This window comes from Lissotriton helveticus, chromosome 5_1, assembly GCF_964261635.1.
Source record: "Lissotriton helveticus chromosome 5_1, aLisHel1.1, whole genome shotgun sequence".
Classification (NCBI taxonomy): Eukaryota; Metazoa; Chordata; class Amphibia; order Caudata; family Salamandridae; genus Lissotriton; species Lissotriton helveticus.
This window is the reverse complement of record NC_136065.1, coordinates 2,052,711,623-2,052,724,532: the sequence shown is the minus strand read 5'-3', so window position 1 is coordinate 2,052,724,532 and position 12,910 is coordinate 2,052,711,623. Positions and strand designations below refer to the sequence as shown.

General features: G+C 46.0%; 1 protein-coding gene across 1 annotated transcript in view; it reads right to left on the bottom strand.

Annotated features, from left to right (window-relative positions):
* Positions 1 to 12,910, bottom strand: part of SLC44A4 (solute carrier family 44 member 4) — a 318,362-nt gene that overhangs the window by 19,285 nt on the left and 286,167 nt on the right. The window contains exons 16-17 of the mRNA XM_078645926.1: positions 11,301 to 11,395; positions 10,389 to 10,492 (exon numbers count right to left, since the gene is read on the bottom strand). Of these exons, the coding sequence (XP_078502052.1) occupies positions 10,389 to 10,492; positions 11,301 to 11,395 (199 nt within the window). The remainder of the gene's footprint in view (positions 1 to 10,388; positions 10,493 to 11,300; positions 11,396 to 12,910) is intronic.

The following is a 12,910-nucleotide window of genomic DNA, read 5'->3' as shown; positions in this document are numbered from 1 at the left end:
ACTCTGGATCTGAAAAGGTACCCCGAGGACCATACAGCCGGCCTGTTGTTGACCCACAAATCTAAGAGCGTTGAAATCGTACCTCAAGGAGCTAGCCTGCGGTAGCGCTCACAGCCCTGTGGCTTAGAACCGAGGTAGGTCCTATCTCTGGGGCTTTGTTCAGCTTCAGCGTTCAGCTGAATTTCCTCAAGATTTAGGACCATCAAAAAAAATTCCAAGTGCCAGGATAAAACTGAAGAACACAAACCACTGACCCTTGCCTGACTTACTCCATCACAGGTCAGCCTCGAAAGTCTATGTGATGATAAACAACCTGAATCAACTGCATCCAATTGAAAAATATTGGTTTTGTAAAGCTAACATTTTTTTCCTAGCCATGTTTTTTAAACTGTTTGTATAATTCTTGATATCAACATCCTTTTATAATAATTTTGGAGTCTTTTTAAATCAATACATGTGACCATTTTAACTTACGTGAACGTATCTCTTAATTGTAATATTTGTTTTGGTTTTCTAGTACATGTAAAACACGCATTTTTAATGAGAAAGGTCTAAATGTTAGTATCAAGTTATCAAGAGTAAGATTGGTATCCCTAACAGAAACCCATTTTAACTTTTAGGAGCTAGATTATTTGGAATGTACCAGAACACAGCCAGAGACCAAATCAAGACCTCCCACCCAGAGTTTAATAATCTGGGTGCAACAGTGCAACTGTCTATGTGTGGGATCCCGAAGCACTTTACAAAGGAAAATCTCTTTCATTTTCAAAATGTTACCCGTCTACTTATAGAGTAAACATAATGATTTAGAGGTAAGTATTTGCAAATAGATGCGGAAAGGGATGAATTTTATGTGGTGAAAACGGAGGGAAGAGATAAAAATACTGAAGTCTGTGACAGAGTGGACATTGAGAGGGTGTATACAGAGAGATGGGAGTCTGTGACAAAGGAGAAAAGGTAAAAACTGAGATCAAAATCTGTAACAGAGTGTAGTGAGGTAAGAGACTCGGAGATCAAAGTCTATGACGTAGTGGTCACGAAGAGGGAAGAGACAGAGCTGTAATCCTGTGACAACATGGACAAACAGAGACAAAATAGAAGGAAAGAGATGTGTTTTAAACAGTAAAGAGAGATTTATGGAAAGATACAAAGATAGAACTCTGTGACAGAGTGGTAGCACTGAGGGTGCGCGCGCACACACACACACACACACACACACACACATAGAAGTCTGTGACAGTGGAAACACCGAGGGTGTACCAACATTGATGGATGTCTCATTGAGTGGACTCACTGAGGGTGTACACAGAAAGATGAAAGTCTGTGACAGTGAGAACACCGAGGGTGTACGCAGAGAGATAGAAGTCTGTGACACTGGAAATACTGAGGGTGTACGCAGAGACGTGGAAGTCTGTGACAGCGGAAACACTGAGGAGGTACACACACACAGACGGAAGTCAGTCACAGAGTGGAAACACTGAGGGGGTACACACACACAGACGGAAGTCAGTCACAGAGTGGAAACACTGAGGGGGTACACAGAGAGGTGAAAGTATGTGACAGTACAAATACCGAGGATGTACAAACATCGATGGAAGTATCATTGAGTGGACTCACTGAGGGTGTACACAGAGAGATGGACGTCAGTGACAGTGAAGACACAGAGGGTATACGCAGAGAGGTGAAAGTATGCGACAGTGGAAACACTGAGTGTTGGACAGGCCCCATGAAGGGCTCGCTCCCTCCCCGCAGGACAGGGCCCGACCCGGCCTAAATAGACAAAGGGCTGCTGGAGACCCCCAACGTGAAGGAGAAGCGGAAATGGAGGGCAGATACCACGGGTCGCCCGGATCTCATGCAAAACATATAGAATATCCTTCCACCCTATCAAAAAATGCAGCCAAAAAATTCAAACATGCAACTCTGAGAAAAAACCCGGACACGTTGTTCGTGGACCCATACTTTGATAGAGTTAAAGGTATCATGATGAATGACCTAATATTCCACACAGACAAAACAGCTAAATGGCGTAATATCATTACAAAAAGACTGTTCATAAAAACGGTAAAAAATATACCACATGGCACGAAAATAACGACCTCATTAACTCAAAGAGGTAATACAGATGTATGCGTTACTATATACAAAACGGGAATAGTGCTTATACAAGGAACTAACAAAGAACTTGAGAAATTTGAGATAACTTTCCAAGCCTTAAAGGAATCCATAGTAGGACCAAATCGCCTGCAAAATACAGTGAGACTTAGTCATCAACAAAACGTGACCCCTCCTGAGACCACACCTGTCAACAACTACCCAGTCATTAGAGATGTCAATTTAACGGACAACCAAACATCTAACGCCGGAGATTTACCTGGAAGTGTGATGACAATACCGGAGAATGAAAATGAAAGGATATCGGTAGATAATATCATTGGAAACGAAGAGAAGAACTTGACAGTCCTAGAAGGACCGCTGATACCATCACACGCGGACATTCCAACGGCAGAGGACAACTCAGATCAGAGCGAGCCCCTCTACGACGAGAACTACGAAAGGAACATAGTAGAGAATAGCTACCTTCCCCCACACCCTTCGATTACGAGACTAGAGGCCCACGGATCCTCACCCACAAAAACACCCCCGAAACTTAACAATATAGAAAATAATGTTGTCACCCTTAATAGAATCCAGAATCACAACCAAATTAAGGATACAACGATAAACTTTGGGACACTGAGAACAGATCGATCACGGAGGAGAGCCAAATACAGAACGCAAACTGCCAGACCTACCTCACTTAAGAAGCTACCCCGAACACAGAAAGAAATGAAGGAGCTTAGAAAACTAATAAGCTACATGGCACAAGACTCAATAAAAGTCTCACAGACAATTGAGAAAATTTGGGAGATGACGATAAACACGAACTCCAAGATCACACACATCCAGAATATTATACTTCGACCCAACCGACCAAACAGGACCAACCCCATTCCAAACGAAGAAGCTCAGGCCCTACTTCGATCTTACGAACAACAGGCCCCGAAAAAAGAAGAGATTATCGAAGTTGTACCTATTGACCCTAATAGAACGGCCTCAACAAAGGATAGGAAAGCAATCCTCCACAACCTACAACCCATCCAGATAAATGCAACCGAAGCAGAAAACGGAAACAACTTCAACTCACTGAAAACACTGAATTGCCTACTACTTAACTGTCGATCAGCTAATAAACATGCATCCGACATAGCCGCTCTAATACTCAACAAAGAAATCGACCTGGCCATCCTCACGGAAACTTGGCTCAATGAATCATCTTCCCCAACCATGGATCTTCTAGTACCACCACAATACAACATTATCAGGTTAGACAGACCAAGGAAAGTGGGAGGAGGTATAGCGTGCATTCATCGCTCAGAGATAAAGGTTAACCAATTCCAATCAGACCCTATAGAATCATGTGAATACCTTGGCCTTAATATAAGATCACCAAATAATCAGAGCTACAACCTGCATGCGATCTACCACCCACCTGGAGATAATGCAAAGTTCACAGAGCATCTCATGGAGATCATAACTGCTAATTCTAACCCAGACGCTAACAACATATTCCTAGGTGACTTTAACCTCCACTGGGACGATGGCAACGACAAAATGGTTAAATCGATCAAAGACTTCCTGAATGAGCTAAACCTCACTCAAATATGCACCCAGCCCACTCACTCACAAGGAGCGACTTTAGATTGGATAATTTCTAGAAACAAAGAAATTCTAATTACCGATATAGACCCATGTGACTGGTCTGATCATCACGCTATAACTTTCATGATACCTACAATGAAAAAGGGCAGGAACATACAACCGCACAGGGTCAAAAAATTGATACGAGATACTAAAGAAGCTAATATTGAAAGGTTGGTTGAAAGATGTGAGAAAGACCTCAAGCCTACTAACAACTGGCAGAATGTGAATGAGCTGACTGATCATTACATAACTTCAATCGGTAATATTGTCAATGACACCTTGCCTCAAAAACTGAAAAGAGTCTCGGAAAAACCCAAAAATCCTTGGTTTAATGAGGCTCTGAACGAGGACAGGCGAAAATTGAGAATGGCTGAAAGGAAATGGAGACAACATCCCGCCTCCCCCGAATTGAAGGACCTCAGAAAAACGAGGAAACAATATAACTTAAAGATAACCAACGCCAAAAAAGAATTTATACGGGCTGAACTTGACAATGCCACAAACAGACCCCGAAAACTCTTCGAGATCCTAAAACAACAGTCAAACAAACTAACTAAAACCGCCCAAGAGAACCCAAAAAACCCTATAAGCTGTGAGAAATTCTCCGCATTTTTCACGGACAAATCTAAATTACTTGAAGCTGAGCTCACAAAATCAGCGGCTAACATCACGACCCCGCCCCCTTCAAAAAAGGAGACGAATGCGCCATCGATGGATTTTTTCTCAAAAAACAAGGCAAGCTGGGACACATTTGAACTTTACACCCAGGAAATGATCGCCAAAACGCTAGCGAAACTTAAACCTAACAATCACTACCAAGACCCGCTACCCGCAAAATGTGTAAGAAAAATCAGTCACACTCTAGTTCCAATCTGGACGGAGATAATAAATGCTTCACTAATACAAGGGACCCTGCCTGACTGCCTAAAAACGGGGCAGGTAGTTCCCATTATCAAAAAACCGACAGCTGATGCAACAGACCCGAACAATTATCGACCAGTGACCAACATCCCTCTACTGGCCAAACTTCTTGAGAAATGTGTACAAGGTCAACTGAGTCAACATATCGCTAAGTTCTCACTACTAGACGACTGCCAATCAGGTTTCAGAACAGGTCACAGCACGGAAACTGCGATATTACACATTGTTGATGACGCTTTACAAGCCCTTGACCAAAATCATGCGTGCCTACTGATACTACTGGACTTATCATCGGCATTCGACACGGTAAATCATGAGATTCTGATGACCAGACTACATGACAGGATGGGTTTATCTGGTAACGTTCTGAAGTGGTTTAACTCCTTCCTGCAGAACAGGACTCAGCTATTCAGGGTCAACGAAGCAACCTCTTCCCCATGCCCTAACACAATAGGGGTCCCTCAAGGCTCAACGCTATCCCCAGATCTATTCAACTTGTATGTAGAACCGCTCACAGAGATTCTTCGGACCTCACAGATATCTTACCACATGTACGCAGACGACACCCAAATATACATGAAGATTGCCTGCAGTGAAGACATTGATCTTATGAATGAAACTCTAAAAAGAGCATTGCAGTGGCTTACAGCCAATCACCTGAAATTGAATGCCAATAAAACTGAATTCCTGTTAATCTCACCGACAAGGAGTCACACAGAGGCAAAGGAATGGGCGAAATTGGTGACTGCGCTGAACTGCACACCGACCCTAGTTAATTCAGCCAAATCATTAGGAATTACACTAGACAAGAACCTAGACATGAAAGAACACATCAACTTGATGGCCAAGGGCGCCCGCTTCCATTTAAACTATCTAAGGAAACTGAAGCCCTTTATCTCCGAAGCAGACCTAAAACTTGCCATCCAATCGTTAGTTATCTCGAGGATCGAATATGGCTGTACCACATTAGCTGGCCTACCAAAAACATCCACTGCACCACTAAAAGCCTGTCTCAACGCAGCGGCAAGACTCATCACAGGAACTAGGAAATTCGACCACATATCTCCTCACCTGAAGGCCCTAAACTGGTTACCTTATGATGCTAGAATTAAAATGAAGATGGCCTGCATCACACATAAAGCGGTTCACTTCAACACGCCGAGATATCTCGCCAAGAAAATTAAGATATCGGGAGGTAACAGAACAACAAGAAGCTCCAAAGAGCTGCTATTGCGGCCGGCATTCTTCCAGAAAAAAAAGACTTATGACCGAGCTTTTTCAGGAGCGGCCCCCAGAGTCTGGAATTCACTCCCTCCTTACATCAGGAGGATTCAAAATATCGTAGCTTTTAAAAGGGAACTGAAAAGCCACATGATGAGTAAATACCCTATATTGAGATGACCACAGACTTGCGATACGAACATTTCTGCCAAAAAGGACTGGAGTCACCACGAACTCTTGGAAGACCAATTAGACAAACGACTGATGCCACTCAAGCATCGGCTTTACAACCTATTGCTACCTCATTATTAGGTGATATCTATTCCATACCGCTCACCGGAAGATATCACCCATACCTGAACCTGTTAATATTTATGTTTGATGCACCCAACGATACCCATACTACTTTTATGGCTTATTACGCCGATATTGACTTGTTAATAATATACTATACTACCTCATAGAACTTGACTGCATGACTATGACACTACCTAAACATAGGCACACCCTAATACTAACAACTTAGGCCTTAGGAATATATCTTACTTTAATCACCGTAGACAGCACACTACCTCCCACATCTGATTTGTTTTTGCTGCTATAATTGCTATTATAATGTCAACTGTTTAATTCTTCTATGTCTTTAGGTAATACCTTCTCTAAGCGCACTGCCCTACCCCTATATATGTCTTGCTGTTATAAATGTTATCACCATGTCAATCTGTTTTCCATATGTTAAGCGCTCTGATACCCACGGGTCATGTCCGCGCTATATAAAACACTATAAATAAATAAATAAATAAATAAATAAATAAAATACCCACAGAACAAACCCGCAACCCGTCCCCCATGGGACACCTGCTCCCGGATGTCCCTGTGTCACGGGCCCGGGCCACCGTCAGCACCATTGCCCGGCCCAGCCGCCATCTTGGACACGGCACCACGCGGCCGCGCGGCCTCAGCCCGACCCCGACCCTGGGCCTGGCCAGGCCCCGACATCCCGGCACCACCATCCACCCAGGAGGTGAACGGACCACTTGGCAGGTCAATGGGAGTAAGAAGTGTCGATGGCTCTCCCCCGCCAGGTGCCGATCACCCCAGCCTCCTCGGGCGCTGGCTCCACCCCCCTGCTGGGTGTCTGGACTCCCTCATCCCAGACCTCCCGACCTCCAAGAGCGAGGGTCCGGACATCAAAGGGCGCCAGACCTATAACTGAGGCAGCCCCAGGACAGGAAGGCAGTTGTATCCTGGAGTCGAGAGACACCGCGACGAACTCATCCTTGACGGACTGCTGGCGCTGCCACAGCCCTGCCTTGTGAACTATTGTCCTGCCTGCTGGCGCTGCCGCGGCCCTCTGCAACCTTCATCCTCGTGGGACCTGCTGGCGCTGCCGCGGCCCTCTGCAACCTTCATCCTCGTGGGACCTGCTGGCGCTGCCGCGGCCCTCTGCAACCTTCATCCTCGTGGGACCTGCTGGCGCTGCCGCGTCCCTCTGCAACCTTCATCCTCGTGGGACCTGCTGGCGCTGCCGCGGCCCGTTGTAACCCTCATCCTCGTGGGACCTGCTGGCGCTGCCGCGGCCCGTCGTGACCTTCATCCTCGTTGGGACCTGCTGGCGCTGCCGCGGCCCGTTGCCACCTACGACCTCTTCGGGACCTGCTGGCGCTGCCGCGGTCTGACCCGTCCGAACACCGAGCTCGAGGATTGTGAGCTACCACCATTACACCTCAGTACCTGTGGGCACCAAGACTGTCCCGCTACCCCCTTCCCCTACTAGAGACTAGAATTGAGAGGATCATCGTGTCCTGATCGCCTTGTATCGTACCACCCTACTCCAAGAATTGCCTATAAAAGGTGTTACCCTGATCTTCGTGTGGTGTCCATCTGTGGGGGGGAAGTTACCTGTCTGTGCGATCGCTAGAGACGGTCCTCACTGGAGGCCTCTCCCTTGTGCTCGGCCGACCCTCCAGGTCCCCGTCTAACACTGAGAGTGTACACAGAGAGTTGGAAGTCTTTGAAAATGGAAACACCGAGGGTGTACACACAGAGATGGAATTCTGTGACAGTTGAAACACTGAGGATGTACACATAGAGATGGAAGTCTGTGACAGAGGGGAAACACATAGAGATGGAAGTCATTGACAGTGAAGACACAGAGGGTGTACACAGAGAGATGGAAGTCTGTGACAGAGTGGAAACACAGAGGGTGCACACATAGAGATGGAAGTGTGTGACAGAGTGGAAACTGAATGTGTACACACACAGAGATGGAAGTCTGTAACAGTGAAGACACAGAGGGTGTACACATAGAGATGGAAGTATGTGACCGTGGAAACACCGAGGGTGTACAAACATTGATGGTAGTTCCATTGAGTGGAAATACTGGGGGTGTACACAGAGAGGTGGAAGTATGTGACAGTGGAAACACCGAGGGTGTACAAACATTGATGGATGTCCCATTGAGTGGACTCACTGAGGGTGTACACAGAGAGATGGAAGTCTGTGGCAGTGAAAACACCGAGGGTGTACGCAGAGAGATAGAAGTCTGTGACACTGGAAATACTGAGGGTGTACACACAGTGTTGAAGTCTGTGACAGATTAGAAATACGGAGGGTATACTCAGAGAGATAGAAATCTGTGGCAGTGGAAACACTGAGGGTGTGCACAGAGTTGGAAGTCTGTGAAAGTGGAAATACAGAGGGTGTACACACAGAGATGGTAGTCTGTGACAGTGGAAACACTGAGGAGGTACACACACACAGACGGAAGTCAGTCACAGAGTGGAAACCCTGAGGGGGTACACACACAGATGGAAGTCTGTGAAACGGTGAAAACGCTGAGTGTGTACACACAGAGAAGGAAATCTGTGACGGTGGAAATACTGAGGTGTACACATAGAAACACCGAGGGTGTACAAACATCCATGGAAGTCTCATTGAGTGGACTCACTGAGGGTGTACACAGAGAGATGGAAGTCAGTGACAGTGAAGACACATAGGGTGTACACAGAGAGATGGAAGTCAGTGACAGAGTGGAAACACAGAGGGTGTACACAGAGAGATGGAAGTCAGTGACAGAGTGGAAACACAGAGGGTGTACACAGAGGGGTGAAAGTGTGTGACATTGGAAACACTGAGGGTGTACACAGAGAGATGGAAGTCTGTGACAGTGCAAATACCGAGGATGTACAAACATAGATGGAAGTCTCGTTGAGTGGACTTACTGAGGGTGTACACATAGAGATGGAAGTCTGTAACAGTGAAGACACAGAGGGTGTACACAGAGAGATGGAAGTCAGTGACAGAGTGGAAACACAGAGGGTGTACACAGAGAGATGGAAGTCAGTGACAGAGTGGAAACACAGAGGGTGTACACAGAGGGGTGAAAGTGTGTGACATTGGAAACACTGAGGGTGTACACAGAGAGATGGAAGTCTGTGACAGTGCAAATACCGAGGATGTACAAACATAGATGGAAGTCTCGTTGAGTGGACTTACTGAGGGTGTACACATAGAGATGGAAGTCTGTAACAGTGAAGACACAGAGGGTGTACACAGAGGTGAAAGTAAGTGACAGTGGAAACACTGAGGGTATACACAGATAGATGGAAGTGTGTGACAGTAGAAACACTAAGGGTGTACACAGAGAGTTGGAAGTCTGTGAAAGTGGAAATATAGAGAGGTGGAAGTATGTGACAGTGGAAACACTGAGGGTGTGCAAACATTGATGGAAGTCTCATTGAGTGGACTCACTGAGGGTGTACTCAGAGAGGTGGAAGTATGTGACAGTGGAAACACTGAGGGTATACACAGAGAGTTGGAAGTCTGTGAAAGTGGAAACACAGAGGTTACACACACAGAAATGGAAGTCTGTGACAGTTGAAACACTGATGGTGTACACACAGAGATGGAAGTCTGTGACCGTGGAAACACCGAGGGTATACAAACATTGATGGTAGTTCCATTGAGTGGAAATACTGAGGGTGTACACAGAGAGGTGGAAGTGTGTGACAGTGGAAACACCAAGGGTGTACAAACATTGATGGATTTCCCATTGAGTGGACTCACTGAGGGTGTACACAGAGAGATGGAAGTCTGTGACAGAGGGTTCACAGAGAAGGAAAAGATGCACAAAGGGAAACTTGTGAGACAGAGTAATCAGAGAGGGCAAACCTATGAGATAAGATGGACCTAGAGAGGACGGGCTAATAAAAAGAGATGGAAGCCTTTGAGATTGAGCGATACAGAACAGAAAGTGTGTAAGATAGACTAGGTAACCACTGACAGCACAGATGCAACTTAATGGCATCACAGACACAAAGCAACGAGGGGTTTCAAGGTCCTTGTAAGATCTAAATCTCAAATAAAAACCTTGAAACCTTGAGAAGAGAAGGCAGTTGCCCACGACTTCAGGTCAAAGACAACAGCTGCACCAGCCCAGGTCAGGAAAGGCATTCTGAGAGGATAGAGAACGTGCAGCCATACAGTAGTTTACTTCTCACCATGATGTAGGCGTTGCGGTTGAGAAACTTGATGAACTTCTCCAAACACCAGAAGCAGCACTTGAGGCAGCACATGAGGAACTTGGTGCAGGGGTTGTGAACATCTAGGGAAGGCATCAAGAAGTGGTCACTTCCATGGGAACACAGGATGGGGTATCTGATCAGGAGTGCGGGGTGCCTACTCTGCAACCAGGTAATCTTGCACAACAGTAGAAGGGCGGCTTGGTCCTCAGCCCCTCAGGTAAGAGTTCATGCCACCCTCGTCTGCTGGGACATCTCCAGGTGCACCCAAGACTCACAAGGTGTCATCAGGCCCCATTCTCTGCTTTTACCTACCTACCCATCTATCAATGCATCAATCCCCAGATCTGCCTAGCCATCTATTTATGCATCTACCTATCTATCTCCAGATCTACCCAGCCATCTATCTATGCATCAACCCATCTAACTCCCGATCTACCTACCCATCTATCTATGCATCTACCCATATATCTCCGGGTCTACCCAACCCTCTAACTATACATCTACCCAGCTATCTCCAGATCTACCCAGCCATCTATCTACGCATCTACCTCCATATCTACCTACCCATCTATCAATGCATCTACCATCTACCTCTATATGTACCCAGCCATCTATCTTTCTAGCTACCCATCTACCTATCTATCTGCCCATCTATCACCCTATATATTATTCAATGCATTCATCTAATGAGCCATCATTGTATCCACATATATAGTCCTCTATCTACCTATTTTTCTACCCACCTAGCTTTTTCTTTCATGGGTATAGAGTACGCTGCAGAGTGGGACCTGCTCCTGTGAGTTCTTTCTCTAGGATGGCTGCTTCGGAAACATTATGGGATATGCCAATCAAGCCCCCGGTCTGGCTCAGCAGCCTCAGCACACTCACCCTTCAGCTTGTGATCGAGGTACTCCAGCACGATGCGGATCATCTGGACAATGGTTAAGATAAGTGCGCCAAACGCCAAGGAGCCCGTGTGGTACCTTCAGGGGACAGAAATACAGGATTAGCCACTCATGTCCTTGCAACTGTAAGCCTGTGGTGCATCATGGGAGTAGACCATGGTTTTTGTGTGTATAAATTCGCTTTTGCAACACAAAAACGTGTGCGTCAAGCATTCCAGTGAAAAACATAAATACAGAAACCCGTTAGGATTATGAGGCCCACCATTGAATCAAGCGCCTGCCACCAACCATCGTGTGAAAATGAATATTATAAGTCCAAGCACAGACTGAGGGGCACCAACAAGCATGACATTACCCCCCTAATCAGTGGACAATTGGAAATCGCAACTGCAATAACAGAAATGAAGCCTCAGCTATCACCCCTGAGGCCTCAATAACCAAGATGGAACTTCTCTAGGCAGTGAACAGGACCTTGAGAAGACACTAAGATGTTACGGAGTGCCACTGACGTTTGGATTGATCGAGACACTGCTGACCGCCACCTATGTGAATATGTAAAGAACGATACAACTGGCGACAGCACTGACCGAGCACCACACTACGCAACTGTCTATAGACTGATCTAAATCTGCTAAAGAGAAAGAGCCAGGACAGCTGCAGGCACACATGGAACAGAAAAGGTTCACCAGGTCTAAGGATGCTCAGATCGCCAGAGGGAAAGGCATGCCTGCCTCTCATGCTCCATAGCACTCGAAGGGCGGTCTCTATGGCACTGTCCCAGGTTAGTATTCAGAGGTATATGCCTGCAGGGCATCTCATTATTAGGCAATTACCAATTCACTGGAGCAGAGAGGACAAGAAAGTGCAAGATATTTTTATAAGTAAAGGGTACATACTTGAATTTCTAGGTTTCTATTTCGGGAATCTTGACTGAACAATAACACTGAATATCTCAGCCTATCTGTGGGGACTCAGGAAACCTGATAAGCCAGACCCTTCTTTATTTTAAACATATGCCATCTAGAAGAAAGTGCACTTTCATTAATTCCGATAACTTTGGTTAATATTAAAATAAAGATTTCGAGTTAACAGCCCCTGAAACTAATATGTCTCGTTCTGGAACTGAATCAGAGTGTAAAACTGCACTGTCTCTTTGAGACACTCAGACTGGCCTTCCACTTTAGTGAGCTAGTAGCTAAAAGACTGCTCCATTTGAAGCCAAGACGGTGCTTAGGAATCTTATAAATGCAGTCCACAGTCATGAGCTCCTGTGGAGGGGAGTGGACTGCTAAGAAATTACATAAAAAGTCCCATGACAGAGCATTAAGTTTGTAAGATCCTTTCCAAAGGCTGATAGGTGCTAAGTGGGCCTTTTTGTAGGAATCAATCAATAAATCAATCAAGGCATTTATATAGCGCGCTACTCACCCGGAGGGTCTCATGGCGCTTGGGGGGGGTGGGGGGGGTCCGCTACTGCTCGAACAGCCAGGTCTTGAGTTGCTTCCTGAAGGAGAGGTGGTCTTGGGTCAGGCGGAGGTGGATGGGGAGGGAGTTCCACGTCTTGGCCGCCAGGTAGGAGAAGGATCTTCCTCC